At 38.7% G+C, this 22,965-nt stretch overlaps 1 protein-coding gene across 2 annotated transcripts in view; it reads left to right on the forward strand.

Moving 5' to 3' along the window:
- AGBL1 (AGBL carboxypeptidase 1) overlaps positions 1 to 22,965 on the forward strand; it is a 948,924-nt gene that overhangs the window by 446,679 nt on the left and 479,280 nt on the right. For both annotated transcript variants that reach the window (XM_004056715.5, XM_063698809.1), the window contains exons 20-21: positions 12,778 to 12,909; positions 21,135 to 21,311. In XM_004056715.5, the coding sequence (XP_004056763.4) occupies positions 12,778 to 12,909; positions 21,135 to 21,311 (309 nt within the window). The remainder of the gene's footprint in view (positions 1 to 12,777; positions 12,910 to 21,134; positions 21,312 to 22,965) is intronic.

A 22,965-nucleotide genomic window follows, 5' to 3' on the forward strand; every position in this document is an offset into this window, starting at 1 on the left:
GGAAGAAATCCCTATATAATACACATTTAAACACGCACACATTCAATCCACAACAAAACAGAATTCCTCTCTGCTCTGACAACCTCTAATTGAGGAGCAGAACATTTATTTTAAAGCATGACAGGTGAAAGCCTTGTTTAAAAATATAAATAAACATTAATTAGCTATAAACATGACAGCCACAGACATGTTTCCTGCTGGGACCATCTGAGAGGTGGGTGAGAAACAGCTGAGCACTAAATGCTGTTCACAGTGTTACAAAGCTCTCTAATGGGCTCAACATCACCTTTTAGTTACCTAGGAGGCTATATTTAATGAGTCTCCTGCTGGCAGCACAAGCGCTGCCACTCACTCAGCACTCAGGCCTGTCCTGTACTGGGAAGATTTCCACTGCGATGAGATTAACTGTGACTCTGCCCAAATTCTGGCTCTTATGAAAATGTTTTCTGAAGCACTGGGAAGCCACTTTATGGTGGCTAGGAAGTTCCACCGGTTCTAGATACTATTCAGACATTTGCCTATTGGTGAGTGGATTAATATGACTCCCAGGACAAAAAAGAATGAGGTGCTGTGAGAAAAAGCAGTACCCTGAGAGCGTTGAGCATTGCTAAATACCAGACAAGTCATTCAGTTTATAGTGAATATGGCAATATTCACATATTGTGTAATTCCTCCACTCATCCATATATCTGTCCATCCACTCACCTAGCCATCCATCATCCATTTATACATCCAACCACTTATCCATCCACCCACACATCCACCCAATGTAGGCAGTCATTCATTTCTTCATTCACTTGCATCATATATGTATAATTATGGTGCTACGTGTCAGGGATACAAAGAAAATTTTTTATTTAAGATTGTCCTTTTCTTTGAGGAACCCAGATTTTACTTTGGTAGAAAGTAGAGTCAGGTCTACAAGGAAACCGGAGTGGTAGAAAATAGTAAGCACTGTAACAAAGGCCCATGTGAGCTTTGATAGGAACGTAGATGAAGGGTTGAGTCATTTTCTCTCAGGGTTATGGAAAAGCCACAGATTAGAAGTACCATTTGAGCTGGACTTGCATGAAGAAGAGTTTCCCTTGGATTTTATTCTAGTAAGGCTGAGAAATATTCTTTCCTCAAAGAATCTGTAGGCCTATGATCTCTTGGGTCTTCTGCCCTGTGAAATTGAAAGTCCGGGAGTTTTCTGTGCTTGGGGTTACTACACAGGGCAAAGGAAAAGAAGCTTCTCATTTGATGGGTCACAGAGATTCATTTGATATCACACAGACCTTCTTGTGACTCCATTCCCATTTTCTTTAACCCAGGTTTTCTGTCCCTTTTGTTTGTTAGAGAGTCCAGATGTTAGATACAGAAGCCCAGACACAGCAAAGTTTGGTATATTTATGCACTGGAATATTATTCAGTAACTAAAACCAAAACCAAACCAAAAAAATGAACTATGATATAGTCAATAACATGGGTGAATCTCATAAACATTATATTGAGTGAAAGAAGCTAGACACTAAAGACTACATTCTCTATTCTCTATGTGTCTGTTTATGTAAAGTATAAGATCAGTAAAAGTAATTTATGGGGAGATAAATTGAACAGTGTTTGCCTCTGAGGAAGAGCATTGAATAGTAGGGGTCAGGAGGGAACTTTATAGGTTAGCAGAGATGTTCAATATCGTGATCAGAGTCGGTTACACAAAAACTCATTGAACTATATATTCAGGATCTGTGTTTTTCACTCTAGGTACACATTTACCTAAATACAGAAAATTAAAATTAAAGCAAAGTCACAGAGATTTAAAATGCAATGAGGAGACAAAGGGGGCTCCCCTAAATGAAGCTGACTAGCATACAGGCATGTGAGCCAAGGAAAACAGTTTTCCCAGGAAAGAGCAGAAAGGTTGTAGAAGAAGGTCTGTTTAGAAGTCAGAAAGATCCAGCCAGAGAGGCGACCTATAAGCAGAGAAGCCCAAAGAAGCGGACAAGCTCTACAGTCAGCTAGCAGAAGGCATTGAACCAGTTTCCCTTTGTGGAGCTCCCCCTAAAAGCCAAGAGGCTCATGGCCAAGGGGGCAGATGAGGACCGTCAGGGACATCCTTGGGAGTGGAAGAAAGTTCTTAGGCTACTACAGCAAGTTCCTGGGGAGCCAGGTGGACAGCCTCTTCTGAGCTGCCATATTGCAGCTGGCCTGGCCCCTGTGCTGTTCAAGTAATTGGGGCTTCGGAAATGGGAATGGGATCGATTCCTATCCTCTTGGCTCTCACTATCTGAGTGCATTTTGGTAAAGGGATTTCAGTCCTCTTTGAAGAGCGCATCGATTTCTGTTTATAACTCACACAAACTGAGCTGCCTTCTGCCAGAGGACAGGGTGGGCATATTGTAGTTTTGTCTTTCTCTGGGGCCCAGTGGAATAGAATTTTTAGCTACTTAAATGATTTTTCTGGTTTTATTTTGTCCCTCTGGCATATGTTTTGGGTTAATCAGCTTCTTTTAAAAGAAGCACAAAAGGAGATGAAAAAAAGGATGGCGTATTCCTTTCTGTAACCCTTGTCGCCAAGGGCCTCAAGATATTTTATACACATGAATTGTTTTATTTCCACTTTATTCCTTAGCAGTAGCAGAAGAATAAGTGTTATTTTTGCTTATTTTCATAACTCATGTTAAGGTACTACATCTAGAATTTCCCTTTTTTTACATTTGAGGATATGGTAGGAAAAGAACAAACACTCCTGTTCCATAATCAGGAAGGACAGAATACCCATAAAGGTCCTGAATTAAAAATATTTCAGTTTGCTTCCATATTCTTTTATTTGGAATTGTTCCCGTGCTATCAGAATGAAGGTTAAACAAGGCTTCTTTACCATACCAGAAACCAAGTTTTGTGTATATTTTTACTGACACAAAAAAACTACATTTAATTGAATTGCTTCAGTTTCTTGATAAATTTTAGTGAAAAGCAAAGGGCATTTTTTCTCTTGCTCTCAACAGTGTCTTCAATGCAGTTTCTGTGTAACACAAGAGCTGAAAATCTGGGATATTCTTTTTTGTTTGTTTGTTTTTTTGAGATGGAGTCTCGATCTGTCACCAGGCTGGAGTGCAGCGGTGCAATCTCATTTCACTGAAATTTCTGCCTCCCGGGTTCAAGCAATTCTCCTGTCTCAGCTTCCTGAGTAGCTGGGACTGTAGGCACGTGCCACCACACCTGGCTAATTTTTGTATTTTTAGTAGAAACGGGGTTTCACCATGTTGGCTAGGATGGTCTCTATCTCTTGACCTCATGATCGGCCCGCCTTGGCCTCCCAAAGTGTTGGGATTACAGGCGTGAGCCACTGTGCCTGGTCAAAAATCTGTGATGTTCTTAGAGGGAGGGCAAGTCAGAATTTTCAAAGAAGTCTAAACAAATTTCTTATGTTTTATTTGTTGTGGAATGGAATGAAATGAGGAGATGGAGGGGAGGGGAAAATAGGAGGGTAACCGCTTAGAAAGCATTCCTCTTCAGCCTTTGTGAAGGTCCCTCTGCCCAGAGCTAGTGGAAATAGGTGAAAGCAAGAAATACATAGAGATGGGGCCAGAGGGACAAATTTTGCCATAAGGCTGCTCTCCGTGAAGGCCAGAAGTGAAAACAGAGGCTTCCGATGAAGACACGGAAGAGACTTGTGCATGTCTGAAGGAAACTAATCTGGTAGACACAGCAAGGTAGCAATGATCGTGGCCAAGGGCATTGGGCGTAGGGCTTAAAGTTCTCATCGCAGACAGTGAGGGTTGCCCAGAGCAAAGCACAGTCCATCCTTGGGGGCCAAGGCAATCAACAGTTCTCAGTTAGGAAAGCAACTCAGAAACAGAGGCAAAAGCCAAGGGCAAATCTCTTTACAGGGACTGAGTAGGCGTGGTGATAGGTCAGTATTCAGTCCCCAGCCTACCCCAAGGGTTTAGCCAGACAATATAGAAGCCTTGTTATAGGTCAAAAAGACTAGTCTGAATCCCACATTTTGGTGAAGACAGAGGTCCCAATAACCATCTGCTCTGATTGGGCTTGGTACACCAAACAGATTAATGCTTCTACCTCGAGAACTTCAGTACCTGCAACTGAGCGAGACAGATGGCAAAGGCCTCTCAGGCTGATAGGTTGCAGGGATTGTGTAGAAAGGTGACATCCAGGCTACTGCTTCTCTCCCTTCAATGTCTGAAACTGGGGAAAGGGAACAGATTTAACTCTTGAGGAATCTGCCCAGGAACTCACTGCATAAGTGCCTTCTCAGGGCGTTAGGCTTACCACTGATGGAGGGATGGCTGGCCAGAGATGGAGAGTGGAAAAACGCAAGACCACTCACTTTCAAATACACTAATTGAGAGTTTTGTTATATTGTTCTTCATCACTCGTCCATCAAATGTTTTAAAATGTCGTGTTTGGAAAACTTTTAGAACCATGCTGATTAGAGTTTGAGATATCACACATCACTTTCTAATGGGTAGCCATCTGCAAGTTGCTTAACCTCCTTTAACTTTAGAAGAAATTGAACCTCATCTCTATATTTGGATAACATCCTCCTTTAGGACTTCTTATACTGATTATAGAGGAGTGTAAAATCTCAGCATGGTGACCGACACATATCTGGCATTCAAATAAATAATAGACATTAAAATCATTACTTACTAGAAGGGCATTAGATACAAAACAAAGCCACATATTAGATTGTATGTTTTTGGGTTGATTTACAGGCACTCTTTCATTGTAACTGAAATATTTTGGAAAGAACATTATAATACATGCTACTGAGGTGAGATGGCCAAAAATGTCCTTCAGCATAAAGGGTCCCACTGTGGGCAGTCTCATGAGCAGTTGGTTATTGATACATTCTATTGAGTTTAATGTGAAATTTTTCTCCCCAAAGTGGCCATTGGAGGGGGCCAAGACTGATCTGTAAGTAAAGGCTGCTTTTCTAAGGCCATATTGAAACTTTGGCCCATGATGACCCAATTTAAGTGAAAGTCTGAGTCTCTCACTTTGGGAAAGGAAACAGAGCATAAAATCCCCTTTCAGGTGGTTTTAGGAATAAAATCTGCATGTGCCTAATGTGGTTAACCTCAGCTAGGACTGGATGTTGCTGATGACTCAGATGAAGCACTTACTAAGGAGAGAGTATGGCTATCAATAAAAAGACTAGGAAATGTGGTCTTGCAAATTGGCCTCTTGGAAGGTAGCTGAACATGTCACCAATATCATTTCCCTCAAAGAGATGTTAACTCCATTTAGGAACTTGGGCTGAATGCCATCTGCACAATATTGTACACAAGCTGGAACCTCCAGGGCTTTAGTTAGCCTCTGTTGGTTTAATTGGACACATTGCTGTTTTGGGTTTCCATCATATTCTCGAATATATCTCCTCTAGGCTTCAGCCTTGCCTTCATTTTCCTGTGACAATGGTATAAATAATGCAAATGTCTTGATACTGGGAAGCAGGAATGAGACCGAGATGTCAGAATGGAAAACACAGCAGTTTACATTGGCAAAGCAGAGCAGTAAACACAATCAGGAATAGGTGAGCCCTGGGGAAAAAGGGAACGGCTAAGGGAGAGGTGTTTGAGAGGGAGAGGGTAACCTCTTGAACAAGGGGGACCTATTCACTTGCAGGGGAACTAGAATGGGACCAAGGAGGAAGGAGATGAGGAAGGCATGTGAGAAGCATGGTAATCTGGTCCTCATCAGCTTCTTTGCTGAGCAAGAAATCATGGAACTCATGTTTGCATGAACTAAATTAACCTTGCAATTTAGCTCAGACAAGAATGCATTGGAAAAGGTCCCAGGAAGATACATAATCCAATCCATACCATATACCTTCCTGATGAAGAAACTGAGACACAGAGAGGGGAATTGGTCTAGTCAAAGGACAAAAGTTCAAAACTAAACACTCCAGCTCAAAGGAAACTAGATGAAACTACACAAAGTCTTCAATTCTGCATTTCTTCCTATGTTCCTTGCCTTTGTGGAAAGGCACAATCATTGCCTGTTTACTTAATCTGGAAATCAAGGAGTTATTCCTAACCTCTTCCTTTCTTAGCCTCTAAATCTATTGTCTCTAACTCCTGTAGATTTTACTTCTTTACTCTCACAAAACTTCTTTTCTTTGTATACTTATGTCTCGTGCCTTAAGCTAGGCCCTTCTCATCTCACTTGCCTAGTCTCAGTCCCTACCATCTTAACACTTCTGTTCTTCTGTTTTAATGATCTGATCATCTTGCTCCTTCTTGCTTAGTTTAAAGGCTCCTTCACGCTTAGTTTAAAGGCTCCTTCACCACCTTCAAGAAAATGTCTCAACATTCTAGAATGATGTACAAGTGCATTAACGATCTGACCACTGCCCACTTCTGTAGATACCTAATTTATTCTCCTTTCACTCTACCCTCTTATTCCAAATTATTGTTAATACCTCAAATCCACAGATCCTTCTCGCTCTTTTGTCATTTGCTTGGATAGCTCTCACTCAGTAAGGTTCATCTTATGTATAACCTCCCTTGAGAATCCCAGAAGCATCACATAGCACACTTCCAAGGTGCTGCTCCCTTGGAGTGCAATGTGAATGCTGCCCCCTGGAAGGGTGCAACTGTTCTTATTGGGTTCCCAGAGAACACTGCTTATCTCTACTTCCGCTCTTCTCTCATGGTAATACAATGACCTATTGGCTTGTGGTATAATATCAACAAATCAGCTTCTGGATGGGGTAATATAGAAATGAAAAGTGTTTTAAAACATTGCCTCTGGGTTAGGGCAAACTGGGGCTCCAATATTTATTCACACAATAACAATACAAACTTGGGCAAGTTACTTCTTTTATCTGGAATTCAGTGTTCTTGGCCACAAAATGGGCATAATAATAACACCTACTTCATCATGGGATAATCTAGATTAAATTTTTAGCATGCTATCTAGAGTCTTCAATAAATTAACTATTGTTGCTATTATTATTGTTATGGAGAGCAGTGCTGTGTTATATTAAAATTTTAACTTCTCCTATTACGTAGCAGTTACCCAGTAAATATTTGTTGAATCAATTGATAAACAAGATAGGGCTATTGAGGTGGGGAGCGGTGGCTCATGCCTGTAATCCTAGCACTTTGGGAGGACAAGGCAGGCAGATTGCCTGAGCTCAGGAGTTTGAGACCAGCCTGAGCAACATGGCAAAACCCTGTCTCTACTAAAAACACAAAAAGTTAGCTGAGCGTGGTGGCAGGCACCTGTAGTCCTGGCTACTCGGAAGGCTGAGCCACGAGAATCACTTGAACCTGGGACATGGAGGTTGCAAGTGAGCTGAGAATGGGCCATTGCACTCCAGTCTGAGTGAGACTCTGTCTTAAAAAAAAAATAGGGCTATTGATTAACCTGTAAATATTGTATTGGGAACAGTTTCTGCTTACCTGTTAAAGAATTTTACTGAAAAGAAGTATAAGTATTAAATCTTACAGTAGAAAAGAAAAAGCTTCCTTAACTTAAATAATTGGATAATTGCCTTGTAATTGCACCCTGCAATTTGGAGGAACACATGTTTCTTAGAATTAACAGGCATTTGTTTTTAGGGATATCGTTTGAGCAACAAGCAGAACAATGTCTCCTTCTCCTTCACTCTGAATCTTCTGTGGCTACTAGAACTCACCATGTTTATTCCTGCAGGTGAATAGCTCTATAATTTGTCGTTTACTTCCTTTTTCAGAGTCTGTAAGGATCAGGGAAGGAAGAAAAGCTATTTTCTCCAGTTGAATTTAGCATTTAAGGAGTGCCTATCACCAAGGAGGCATAGCTTCTGGCTTTATTGAGAAATCTGTTGCTAAGACACAGTTTTAATTTGTTTGCACACTTTTCATAAGAATGGTGAGTGTTTATTCACAGAGAGAAACTAAGATGTAAGATGTAAAAGTTAGTGGAAAATTAGTGATAGTAGAGGATTAAACCTCAAACAATTATTTTATTTGTTCCTTTAGACTAGAGGCTTTGAAAGTAAGGTCCTGGGACTGGGGCATGAGCATCACCCGGAAACTTGCCAGAAATGCAAATTACTGGGCTCAACCCAGACCTACCTGAATCACAGAATTGCCAGGGTGTGGCTCAGCAGTCTGCTTTAACAAGACCTCCAGGTTATTCTGATGCTTATTAATATTTCAGACCCATCCTGGGCAACAGAGGGATATCCTGTCTCTACAAAAGTATTTTAAAAATTAGCCAGGTATGGTGTCGCTTGCCTGTAGTCCTAGCTACTTGGGAGGCTGAGGCAGGAAGATAACTTGAGCCCAGGATCTCGAAGGTTGCAGTGAGCCATGTTTGCACCACTGCACTCTCAGCCTGGGTGAAAGAGTAAGACTATGTCTCAAAAAAAAAGAAAAGAAAAGAAAAAGAAAAGAAAAAAAGACAGAGAGAGAGAGACCCACTGCTCTAAAGTCTAGAATAGGACATCATGCAAATCATGCAAGCCTCACATATCAGTAGCAATAGTAACTGAGGAGACTAGCCTTCCCCTGCTGGAAAATTCTATAATAACATCACCTGGAACAGATGCCTCTAGAGACTGAGCCAAGTTTTTTCAAGACCCACAACAACTACCTCATGTTGCCTCCTGATCTCCTAACTAGAATCAAATATCAGCATGATCCTAGAAGATAAGTACATGCTGTTACCCAAAAAGAAATAGCTTGCACACAAAAGAATTACAAGATTTGATAATATATATCATTAGAAACCTGGGCAACATGTGTGGGAGTATTCTAATAAGGGCAGAAATTCACTAGATTTGGCTGACTTCATTGACATGAGTATACAATCTAGAGGTTCTAAATTTAATGTATTAGCTTGCGCAGCTGGAAGTGGATCTAACAGCTTAATTGGGTGGTTGAATGAATGTTGTGCTCAACAATAGTCTACATTTAGTAAGGTCAAGATTCCAGAGCTTTGCTGGCATAATGTAGGGGAGAGTATGCAAAGTCTCTAGGAGATAGAAATGTATACTGAGTTTATCCTGTTTATGAGAGGGCTCAGAAGACACTCCCTCCATGAAGCAATGAGAAATACATTAGTGTCTTCATCCTTGACAAAATCTGTAGTTGTTCTCCTTTGAAGGCCAGGTTTGTAGGGGATGCTACCATTGAGTTTTGTTTTTTTTTTTTTTTTTGAGACAGAGTTTTGCTCTTTTTGCCCAGGCTGGAGTGCAATGGCACGATCTCGGCTCACTGCAACCTCCACCTCCCAGGTTCAAGCAATTCTCCTGCCTCAGCCTCCTAAGTAGCTGGGATTACAGGCACATGCCACCATGCCTGGCCAATGTTTTGTATTTTTAGTAGAGACGGGGTTTCACCATGTTGGCCAGGCTGGTCTCGAACTCCTGACCTCAGGTGATCTACCTGGCTCGGCCTCCCAAAGTGCTGGGATTTCCAGGAGTGAGCCACTGCGCCTGGCAAGATGGGGTCTTTGATTTTATGGAGATTATGCAATCCTAGAGTACAGAGGCCAAGTGGTAGCACTTAACCACCAAAGACAGGAGGGACATATCAACCACCGTATCTCTCTCTATCCCAGATAATTCTTCTTGTTCTGATGTCTACTTTATCTGATAATTAATATAGCTACTCTAGCATTCTTTTGTTTTGTATTTGCATACTATATTTTACATCCTTTTACTTTCAACCTATCTATCTATCTGTGTCTTTTTATTTAAAATGAACTTCGTGTAGGCAGAATATATTTGATCTTTCTTATTTATCCAAACTGATACTCTTTACCTTTTAATTAGTGTGTTTTGACCGTTTACAATAAGTAAGATTATTGATATGTTTGGGTTGAAATCTACCATTTTGCTGTTTTCTATTTTTTCATGTGTTCTTAGAGCTTCCTATCTTTTCTGCTTTCTCTTTTATTCATTGAGCATTTTTATGATCCCAATTTATCTCCACATTTGAATTATTATTCATGCCCCTTAAAAGTAATTTAGTGTTTGCCCTATTGTTTACAATATCTATCTTTAATTAATTAGAGTCTACCTTGAGATAACATACTGCTTCATCTCTACTACAAGGACCTTATGACAGTATATTACCATTTATTTTCTCACATTTTATAATATGATTGTGATACATTTACTTTTACATATGCCATAAGCATGCAGTATATTGCTACTATTTTTCTTTAGACTGTCAGTTGTGTTTTAGAGAAATTAAAGTCAAGAAAAAAAAGAAAAATATTTTCTTTTACTGTCGTGTTTCATTTCCATTCTTTTAATGTTTTGATTCAAAGAGACTGTGACTTTTTCAGACCAAAATGATCTTTGGACCCCAAACTTCTACATCAGGAATTGGAGAAGTTAGAGGCTTTGCCTTAAAGCAGGCAATATTGTTCAATGCCCTTTTCATGCACGGCCAACAAAGATACAGGAAAAATAAGTACCTCACAAGGAAAGAGTAAATATCTGTAGAAAAAATAATACTGGACAACTAATGACAGGGAGCAGAACCAGGGTCTAATCAACCAACTGGCCCTACCCAAAGCATACAGGCATCTCACAATGCCTGGATGAGAGCATTATAGAATTGTTATGAACCAGCAACTGCTATATCCATCTTATTCATCCCCTTTGAAACATGAGTGTTACTGGGGATATTATTTCCTCATTCAACCATTGTAGGTAGATGAACAGAAAACAGGCGGCTTGCCTTTTTGTTCATAGATAAGGAGAAGGCATACACAGGATATAGAAACTATAATGGAATTTTGGGCTGAGACTGATACTGTGATGGAATGGGCTCTTTAGGTGTATCTTCCTTGGAGAATAGGTGAGTGTATTTTGTATGTGGAAGGGAGGGAAACAAATATTTAGACTAGGAGGAGAGATTATTCTAACAATTAGCTTTTGTTGTATAATAAACCATAGCAAAACTTAGTGGCTTAAACAAAAGCTATGCATTATGATTCCTCTGCTCTGAGCCAGGTTGGCTAGGACTGGGTGGTCTAAGTTAGATCCATTCACATACCTAGTGGTTGGCTTGATATCAGCTAGGTCAATCGGGATGACTTTGCAGAGTCTCATCATCCAGCAGCCCAGCCTATGTTTACTCACATGATGGTTGTTGCAAGGTTCCTGGGAACAGCAAGACTGCAAACCCCTTAATATGCCTCACCTTGCATCATATTTGCTCATTCTTATTGACCAAAAGATGCTACATAGCTGTATTAGTCTGTTCTTATGCTGCTAATGAAGACATACATGAGACTAGGTAATTTGTAAATGAAAGAGGTTTAATTGGCTCACAGTTCCACATGGCTGGGGAGGCCTCACGATCATGGTGGAGGGCAAATGAGGGGCAAAGTCACATCTTACATGGCAGCAGGCAAGAGAACGAATACAGGGGAATTCCCCTTTATAAAACCATGAGGTCTCATGACACTTATTCGCTATCAGGAGAACAGCATGGGAAAGACCTACCCCCATGATTTAATTGCCTCCACCTGGACCTGCCCTTGACATGTGGAGATTATTACAATTCAAGGTGAGATTTGGGTGGGAACACAGCCAAACCATATCAATGGCTAAGTGCATATTCAAGAGGTGAAGAAATGTACTCTACCTATTGATGAAGATGAAACATAGTCTACTGCAAAGGGTCATGCATACAAGAATAGAAAAAAAGTTGTGGTCTTTTTTAGATTGTATTATTTTTCTCCATTATTAGCATCTCTCCTTATAATAAGATTTTGCATCACTGCCCTTGTTATATGATTTGCAGAACCTCCATGTAGGAGGAATGTACTTCCCTACACCACTGATAAAATTGGTTATGTGACTTTCTTTGACCAGTGGACTTTGAGCAGATATGATGTTTGCCACGCTTCAGTAGAAGCTTTAATGGCCATTACCTGATTCTACCTTTGACTGTTTTTCCCCTCTACCACAAGAGTAGCATGTTTCAAATTAGGCCTTCTTTAGCCTGGATCCTAGAATGAAGAAAACATGCAGAGCAGAGTCATAGCCAATCTCTAGTATGAATGAAAAGTAATCCTTTGTTTGATAAGCCATTGTGTTTTGATGGTTATTCTTTTCCACATCGGAACCTAGAGAAAAATTAGAGTGATTGATTAGCTTCTGTTTTTGTATATTTCACCAATTCGCTTTAGATGGATCTTTCCTATTGACTTTTATTTTAATTTTTTTTAACCTTCAAGTTCAGGGGTACAAGTACAGATTTGTTGCACAGGTAAACTTGTGTCATGGAGCTTTGTTGTACAGACTGTTTCCTCACCCCGGTATTAAGCCTAGTACCCATTAGTTATTTTTCCTTATCCTCTCCCTTCTCCCACTCTTCACCCTCTGAAATGCCTCAGCGTGTGTGTTTTTCTCCTCTGTGTGTCCATGTGTTCTCATCAAATTGTTTAAAATGCTCATAGATATCTTAAAATGCCCTTGTTCCTATTTTCTTTTCCAGCTTTGCCCATTCCTCCTACCCAGTCACAAGTAAATTTATCAAAAGAGCTATACATGACTTGTGTTTCTTCGTATTCTATTCACTCCCAAGACCCTTAAAGTCTTCATTCTCCCCTGATAACTCCATCAGTACAATCAATGTCACTCTTGCCAAAGACACCAGTGATCCCCACGTGGCTGGTCTGCTAACTCAACAGCCTCCGAGAAAGTTGACATTTTAAACTTTCTTTGAGCCATGGAACATGAGTAGATACGATTTAAGTGGATTTAAGAAACCAATGACCTGACCTGGTTTTATTTTCTCCTTTGTTGGGCTATTGCAGGTTTTCTGTGACTTCCATGGCCACTCCCAAAAGAAGAATGTGTTCCTTTATGGCTGTAGCATCAAGGAAACCTTGTGGCAAGCAGCATGCACTGTGGGCACATCTACTATCCTAGAGGAGGTCAACTACAGGGTAAGCCGCTGTGGGGAATGACATCAGACATCTTGTGTTCATATTCTTTATTCTTACCTTTAAGACCATGCCCCACTCATTTATTTAGTTTTTTTTTTTGTAAATAAGCATTTTAATTATTTTAACTATAGGATTGTAATACAAGCAGGCTGGAGGCATGTGTAACCTCTCCTAATTTTTGTTGAATAATGACTTACTAACTTGTTGCTTTGCCTCTGTTTTCTATGTGGTTTGATATTGTATAAAAGGCATGAGAACTAGAGACAGAAGACCTCATCTTAATGCCTGGCTTTACAATTATTCGATTATTAACTGTGTGATTATGAGGTCATTAACATTACCTCTCTGAACCACCCTTCTTCCATCTGTAGAATGAGGATAGTAAAAATACTGCCTCTGTTACATAGCTTATGGAAAGAACACAATGATACTGAATACAAAAGGACTTCAGATAAATAGGAAGGGTTGAACAAACATAAGCCATTAAACCATCTACATCTCTCTGCATGAGCATTCTATAAAAAGCAGATCAGTAATCCACTGACCCTAATTCTATTTTACTTTAGTTTTAGTGGTTAGAGCTCAACTGTTCCTCCATGAAACCACACAGGAAATTAGGGAGGGGTAAAGAAGAGAGTACTTCTTCCCATCAGGATAAAGGCAACAAGCTATCGCATAATGAGAATCAGGAAGAAGCAAAGTTGCCCAAACACTAAATGAAAACTGGTCTTTGTTTAAAATTTCTGTAGAAAAAGTAGAAAATTATGATGGTGTCTGCCTCTTCTGTTATTCTGGGTATGCAATTTACTATGTGCAAAATAGCTTCATCCCCAGGGTTAATGATAGTATTAAGAGGTAAAAATCCACCAAGTCACCATTTCACCTGGAAATACGTCCCCTCTTCTCTAGCCTTCTTCACCCAGTCCATCAAAAATAGACTGCCGCTGATAAATACAACCACCCCAAGGCTTTTATAGCAGAATCAACAGCTTATCCTCAATAACCTGTTTGCTGTAAGGCTCAACCAGAGTAATGGTGATAAACCATAAGAAGCTTAATAACTTAATCTTATTTAGGAAACTAGTTTAGTAAATTAAAGCATTCATCTGGGCAGCTCCTGTGGACCCAACCCATATAAAATGATCTCTTATATGTGACACATCTTGAATCAAAAAAATCTACCATGGTCCAATCTTAAATATAGAGTCAGTGTGTTTTTTACTTCTCTTTTTCCAAGGGAAGGTAATAATATTAATAGATAATTCCCTATACACAGGAAAAGGTATAAGACACAGAACCTTTAAAAAGTCTCCTGTATGAAGCTACATGAAATGGGGCAGAGGTCAGACATTATAGGGAATGATAGGATGGGTTCTTATCAACTGTATTTTAATTTTTGTGAATAATTCATATTGTTTAATTAATAAATTCAAAACATATTTTAAGGCCCAGATTAGTGTCAGTTAAGGTAAAAGGCATAACATTATAGACACAGGTATGCCAGTTTCTGCCTATGAGAATAAGCACAGTGGTATTTAATAGCAATGCTGTTGAAAAGATTAATCCATCTAGACATTAATGCTCACCTATAAGGTCCTTTAACTGTGAGTGGGTCAGTTGCCTGAGCCTCACTTTTCTCCCTTGTGAAATTAGGAAGTTAAATTTTCTACATAGTTTATTATATCGAGTTTGTTGGTGCCCTGCGATTCCTTAAAGGTGATTCCTGGGCTACTGTGGCATATGTGGAAGTAGTGAAGTGAATATGGTTTGGTCACATCCCTGGCTTTCAACCCAAACAGCTTTGCTTTTTGGGGTCCCACATAGTATATAACTCCCTCTATCACTGACACTCTAAATTAGGATGTAATGATCTGTAAATAATTATCTTAACACTGGTGATCTGCCTAAAAAGACTTTTGTGTATACAAATGGATCTTGTCAGAATTGAAAGGACCCACTCATTTTACAGATGGGAAAATTGAGACTCAGGGGAGAGTGTCTTGGTAAGATAGGTTAATGTTATCATCATGATATCTACCAGCAGTTAACAGTCTGTTGATGCTGAGAGGCTGATTCCTTCACTACCATTGAAAGTGGAACAATTCTAAACATGTTAAACTTATCTAAGACTTTATTTGGTCATTTACCATTAGTATTGAAGAGACAATTATACACCCTATTATATTTCACATCCACTCTGCAACATTTATTCAATTTTATTAATCAACTTTAATGGTACTACTTCTAGTTATGTTGGGATAAAGAGGTCAGTGAATCATCTCTGCAAAACGCAGTATAAAATAGAAGAAAATTTTGAAAAGCAGCCCTTTTAGGACTCTGTAACTTGACCAAATACAGATGATAAATTGAGAAGCATTTATTCTTGAAAATTGCTGGAACTTCATGTAAGAACAGCAGGGGTCTGTAACCTTCTTGACTGGGGCTGCTCCTGACACCACTCTATGTGGTCATCAAGAAATGCAGTTTTACCAACAGAAGGATAGCCACACACACACACACACACACACACACACAGCCAGAAATTTACAAGGGAGACCTTAGAAATGAGAGAGCCACAGAAAAGCTAAGATAGGCTCTCTATAAATACATGGTGTATTAAGCCATTCTTGCATTGCTGAGACTGGATAAATTATAAAGAAAAGAGGTTTAATTGGCTCATGGTTATGCAGGCTGTTCGGGAAGCATAATGTTGGCATCTGCTTCTGGGGAGGCCTCAGAAAGCTTCCAATCATGGTAGAAGGTGAAGGGGGAGCAGGCACTTCACATGGTGAGAACAGAGCCAGGAAAAGAGTCAGGGGGAGGTGCCACACACTTTTAAACTACTAGATCTCACGAGAATTCACTCATTATTGCAACCACAGCACCAAGAAGATGATGCAAAACCATTCATGGGAAATCCACTCCTGTAATCCAGTCACCTCCTACCAGGCCCCACCTCTAACACTGGGAGTTACATTTCATCATGAGATTTTGGTGGGGACATGTATCTAAACTATATCATATGGATTATGGAAAAATATATGTCTCTAGAGGAGAGCCAAGAGGGCCCAGTGAGAAAGAAAGTCCAAAGAGACTTAAGAACTGCCACAATTTTGAATATCTTCCCAAATCACATACAAATCAATCAACAGAGAGTGGAAGTCTTATACACTCAAGATATTTGAGCACTAAATTTGCCCAAATTATTGTATAACCACTATGCCAAGCAGCCACAGATGTCAAGCTAAATAATTTAAATAAGAATGTAGAAACTGTGTAGAGACATCAGTGGCACACATTGCAGAAGAAAAAAGAAAGAAATATTCTGCAGATTAATCCAGGAAAGTAGTTAAAAATTTAAAAACATTTAAAAAATAGAATCCAGAGATGCTAAAAAAAAGTATAATCTATGATGTCCAGTTTGCAACCAAAAATCACAGTTTTATGAAGAATCAAGAATGTGAAATCCATGCTCAGGAAACAAATCAGTCAGTAGAAACAAGAGTGGGCCAACATGTTGGATTAATAATTATTTCCAAGCAACTGTTAAAATATGTTCAAATAATTAAAGAAAATTATGTTCAAAAGTTAATGGCAAAATATGATGACCATTACTCAATATATATGGAACTTTGATGGATAATTAAAAACAGAAAGAAGGAAGGGAGGAAGGTAGGAAAGAGGACGGGAGAGGAGGGGAGGGGAAGGGAGGGGAGGGGAGTGGAGGGAGGGAGGGAGGGAGGAAGGAAGGAAGGAAGGAAGGAAGGAGATAGTGTTGATGAGTATCATAACCAACATGAAAAATTCACTAGATGGGATTGTCAGCAGATTAGAGATGGCAAGATAGTAGAGAATGAATCAGTAATTTGATGATTAACGCCAAATTATTCAATTCAAAGAACAGAGAAAACAAGATTAAAGAAAAGTAAAGAGCTGTAGAGACCTATAGGATAGCATAAACCATATCAACCAACATGTAATGGGAGGCCCAAAAAGAGAGGAAAATAAATGTCTGAAAAAATATTTGAAGATACAATGAGAGAAGAAGTTAGTATAGGAGGAATAAAACATATATGAGACTTATAGAATCAAACAACAAAATGGCAAATGTAAATCCAAAAATATCAATGATGTCATTAAATATGAACGAACAAACCCTCATCCCAAAGACAGAGGTTGTAAGACCAGATTTAAAAAATAGGTTCAAGTATATATTGTCTATAAATGACATGCTTTTGATTCAATAATGCAAACAGCTTAAAAGTTAAAAGATGGGAAAAGATACACCATGCAAATGGTAACCATAATAAAGATGGTTATATTGACATAAGACAAAATATACATTAAAAGGAGAAATATTACTAGGGCTAAGGGTGCAATTCATAATACTGAAACAAATTGTTAATCAGCAAGGTGTAACAATTATAAATGTATGTGAATATATATACTATATACACTCTGAAATACAAAAAGAAAAAGTTGAAAGAAGGCATTTAAAATTTAATAATAATAGCTGAATATTTTAGTAATCTTCTCTCAGTAAGCAATAGAATAACCAAAAAGAAAATTAGTATAGAGAACACCTGACTTAACTTACATATAGCAGGTCTTTTCAAAACAAAAGAATGTATATTCTTTTTGAGTGCACATCAAAATTTCTCCAGCATAGATCTTATAATAGGCTATTAAATAAATATCAATATATCTTAAGGGACTGAAACCATGCACAGAATATTCACCTACACAACAGAATTAAATTATAAATTAACTTCATAAGAAATCTGGGATATCTCTGATTATTTGGAAATTAAACAATTTATATCAAATTAACTTATGGATCAAAGAGGAAATCCAATGGGTAATTAGAAAATATCTTTAAGTGAATAAAAATTAAAACTCAATATGTGAAAATTTATAGTATGCAGCAAAAATAGTACACAGAAGGAACTTTGTAATTTATAATATTTAGAAATGCAGAAAGATCTAAAATCAAGAATCTAAGCATCCACATTCAGAAACAAGAAAAAGAAGTGCAAATAAATCCCAAAGTATGAGAAAGAACAAAATAAAAGCCAAAGTAAGATCAATGAAATAAAAATCATATGAACAACAGAGAATCCATAAAGAACATCTTTTTATTCAATAATTCATAGTTTGATTTCTTAAAACGGTCAACAAAATGATCATCATTTAGCTAGACAAAGAAAAGAAAGAAGATACAAGTTATCAAAATTGGGATTGAAAGAAGGGGCATCACTACAGATCTTACAAAGTAAAAATGAATATCATTAACAACTTTATGCCAACAAGTGAATACATTCTTAGGAGAACACAGACTACCAAAACTGACTCAAGGACACATGGACAATCTGATGAGGTTTATTTTAAGTGGAAAGAAGAATTAGTAATTAAAACTCTTCCCACAAATGGAAGTCCAGGCCCAAATGGCTTTGTTGATACATTCTATCATACTCTTAAGAACAAAATAGTGCTAATTATAAAAACATCCTTTCAGAAAATAGAGGAGAAACACTTGCCAACTCATTTTATGAGGTCTGTGTTATCCTGATACCAAAGCCAAAATGAGGACATTACAAGAAAAGACAGCTACAGCCCAATATTTGTTATAAACAGACAATAAAGTATTATTCAGTGCTGAAAAGGAATGAGCTATCAAGCCATGAAGAGACATGGAAGAACCTTAAATGGATATTACTAAGTTAAAGAAAACAACCTGAAAAGGCTACATACTGTATCCAGCTGTATGACATTCTGGAGAAAGCAAAACTATGGAGACTAAAAAGATCGCGGTTGCCAGGAGTTTGGAAGGAAGGAAGGATAAATAGGTGGAACACAGGGGATTCTTAGGGCAGTAAAACTACTTTGGATAATACTGTAATATTGAGTACACATCATTATACATTTTTTCAAACCCATAAGATGTACAACACCAAAAGTGAAGAGAATCCTCATGTAAACTATAGACTTTGAGTGATGATGTTATGATGTTTCTATGTAGGTTCAGCAGTTACAACAAACCTACCACTCTGGTGAGGGATGTCAATGTTGAGGGAGTCCATGCATGTACAGGAGTCGGGGGCATATGGAAAATCTCTGCATCTTCCTTCTCAGTTTCGCTGTGGACCTAAAACTGCTTTAAATAAAGGCTTTTTATTTTTTTAAAAAAAGAGAGAGATACAACCTATGGAAGAAAAAAATGGTTTCACTTAAGTAAAAAAGGAAAAGTCACTTAAACAATGTAAGAGTAAACTTTTGCAACGTGGTATGCCAATGTTAAATTAAAGCTATTTGCAAGTATTATTGATCACTTTAGTTGCAGGATATAGAAACAATATATTTATGTCTATCTGACCAGCCCCCCCAGGGGTCTGGACTAGCAGATTCTATTTATTTTAGCAAATAATTATGTAGTACCCTCTATGAGCAACATACTGCTTGATGTGTAGGGATTTTCCTGTGAATAAGACACAGACCTGCCCTCATGGAACTTCTAGGCTTCTGGGGAGATAGAAAACAAACAACTAATACATACACAATAATTCAGTTGTAATTGTAATGAGCACTTTGAAGGAACAAATAGATGGAGGGATTATAGGAAGGGAGGGACAAGAGTGGATAAGATGAAATCAGTTAGGAGGCAATTGTAGACACTCAAGTGAAGATAACATTAGCATTCTATTTCCCTTTTTTAGATGATTGTAAGTCTGGAGGCTATGTAGGAATTTAGAGATCATAGTGAATTATATTAATTATGCTAATATATTTATATAATATATAATTTATAAGATAATTAGTAATTATAATTAACAGTTACATTTAACATGAGGACAGTAAGTACCAGAGATAGTAAGAGATTTGCTCAATGTTCTAGAAATTAACAAAACTGCATCTCTTTAAAAACAATTCTTTCATTTGTATTCTCATTAACTTGTTATGCTTCTCTACTTTCTCCCTGTAATTTGTCTAAAAGCCTAAGGCTTCACTATTGTCTAATGTATGTAATTTTATACTATGTGTTAGTTTATGCATATTCTGCCAACACTAAAATGAGAGAATCCTTCTTGTTAATGTCATAAAAGTTCTGGGACTAATTGCAGTATTTCTGCTGACTCAGAACTGTGTATACTATCAACTCTGAGTCATTGTCCTCTGGGGAGGAGGTCCAGTGGCTGGAAGATCCCTTTCTGTCAATCAGGGTGTCAAGTGTCTAGAGATGCCTTCTAAATGGAGATTAAGTAGTCATAAATAAAATATTTTTACCCCAAGAAAAGGTGGAACATATGAACCCAGAGAGGATGGATTTTCAGGAGTTTCATATTGATCAAGCCTCAGATTTTTGGCTTAGAAGATGAGACGAAAAAGTTCACTTTGGCAATTATATACTCTTAGGAAAGAAGTGAACTATATGTGCTTCTTCTCTAGAATCATCACTGGCCCCTTTGGCCTTGTGAAATAAGTGAACAGTCCCTAGTCTGACCCTGCTAAGTAACAGTGAGGCTGGATGTAGTCTGTAAATTTCAAGTCCCTGTGAAATCTGAGGCTTTCCATAGTCTCAACTCTTTCATGTATAAGGCCAAATGTATGTGTGCAGCCTTGGTCCACAGCAATACAGGAATTGAAAGATTATGGAGTTGGCCAGGTTGGCATTTGGATTCCTTTCTAGCAACTTTATGGTTTCCTGGACTTCAGCTATTTATTTCTAACTTTTTTTTTTTTTTTTTTGAGATGCTGTCTCACTCTGTCTCCCAGGCTGGAGTGCAGTGGCGCAATCTCGGCACACTGCAACCTCCATCATGTGGGTTCAAGAGATTCTCCTACCTCAGCCTCCTGAGTAGCTGGGATTACAGGTGCCTGCCACCACATCCAGCTAATTTTTGTATTTTTAGTAAGATGGGGTTTCACCATGATGGCTAGGCTGGTTTTGAACTCCCGCCCTCAGGTGATCCACCTGCCTCAGCCTCCCAAAGTGCTGAGATTACAGGCATGAGCCACTGCTCCCGGCCTATTTCTAAGTTTTCTAAGCCTGTTTCCTCATCTGCAAAATGATTTGTAAAAAGTGATAGCCATTTCTTAGGGTTAATAAATGATTTAAAGTAACGAGTATTTTATATATAGATGCTTAACAATGTTGAGAAGCTATCTTTATGTTGACTATCCCTAGTCACCCACAACTAATCATAGTTTGATTTTTGTTTTTACTGTAGACTCTTCCCAAAATCCTTGATAAGCTAGCACCAGCATTCACAATGAACAGCTGCAGCTTCCTCGTGGAGAAATCTCGAGCTTCCACGGCCCGGGTGGTGGTGTGGAGAGAGATGGGGGTGTCCAGAAGCTACACCATGGAAAGCAGCTACTGTGGCTGCAACCAGGGCCCTTATCAGGTATGTGAGGCTGCAGGACACCCATACTTTCTGTCCAGCAACAATACATAGAAATTATAGACAGCTCGTACCTGCTTTCTCACCTAAAAGGGGAAGAAGGCTCCAAGTAGAGTTTGGTCCTCCCTTGCCTTGAAAAACTGGTTCAACAATTGCTTTCACCTGCAGGATCATCTATGTTGATCCTGGAAGCAATGCGTGCATGCTTTCCAATTTGGTTCCTCAATCAGCTGCCCTCACTAGCAAGCAGCTGGGAGCCTCTCTTTGACGTGCATCCCCAACTTTTACAGAACCTCTGCTTGCCTGGCTCTGTTGTTATATGCATAAAATTCTTGCCTTCTGCAACAAGTGGACTAGTTCTATGTACATCATAAAGGGCATAGGTCAGTGTGTAGATACTGTTGGTACATATATCTATTGCGTTTCCATCTTCTGCGTCAATCTAAATCTGTAGTTCTCTTTGTTATCCTGCTGTCTCCAGAGCACATAAAAGTGTGTGCATGGCGTGGGTCTCCCAGAATGAGTGGGTTTTGGAATCATATGCTAGTATTGAGAGAAAGTGCTCTTGTATAAATCACATTCTTTCTACAGCTATATTAACTGCATGAGCAGCTGGATAGCTGCTACAGCAGGCTGTTCTGGCTGCTTTTCCCACTCCCCCATAGAGAAGCATAAATAAAGGACATTTTGACAGTGCCAGGGTAATAGACTCTTGTAAATTTCTTAGGCAAGCTGACAGACTGCTCCTCGGTGACTTCCATTCAACCTTAAGAATACCTGGACCTCCCCAGCATTAAGCTCATTGTGTTGGCTTTGATAGTCTCCTGGAACAGCTAGGAAGCACTTGGCATCTATGCAATCCTGAGCTTGTAGAAATCTGTTAGTTACCAAAGAGAGTACAGGGTGTGACAGGCAATGCACATTATCTAACTTCTCACGTAGTCGAAGATTTTTTTTAACTCAGAGCTACCGAACCTCCCCTTTTGACTATTAATTCTGTCAAATAGCCACTTAGCTTAAAGACTTGTTTCAAATAATTGTTTTGTTACTGAATTAATAAATTCTTAGACTGAATTAATCCTATTCACCCACATTAATGTAAAAGAAGAATAAGTAGAGCTGAAATCATTGGATGAGCATGAGATTGGGCGTCAAGAGATCTCACTCTTTCACTTACCAGCAGTGTTGAAAGCTACTTACTTCTAGGAACCTATTTTTTTTCATATGTCAAATGCAGATTTTAATAAGGACTCCTTTTATCCTACCGTACAAGGTTTTGTAAGGACTAAAAGAAAACATGTATGTGAATATACTTGGAGGTTATATAATCAGGAATCTGTTCACTCCCTTGTCATTCAAAACATATAAGATTGGAAAAAAAAGCTTTAAATATTGTGACTTTAAGGCCTTATGGACATAGGTTTGTGTCTCTCTCTGTACATGTGTCTTGATGGGAAGGGGCTTGTCATTTGTTTAAAAGACAACTCCATGTAACTCTTCAAAGATTTATTAGCTTGGTGACTGTCATTGAGTTTGTTTCTCCAAGCACCAATTCAAACAAACAGCTTCTAGTCACGTAAGTATCAGTGCCATTCACAATAAATCAGCTGGAAACTCAAAGTTCTCCGGAGGTGTTTGAAAATGAAATGACTCATAG

This window comes from Gorilla gorilla, chromosome 16 (genome assembly GCF_029281585.2).
Source record: "Gorilla gorilla gorilla isolate KB3781 chromosome 16, NHGRI_mGorGor1-v2.1_pri, whole genome shotgun sequence".
Classification (NCBI taxonomy): Eukaryota; Metazoa; Chordata; class Mammalia; order Primates; family Hominidae; genus Gorilla; species Gorilla gorilla.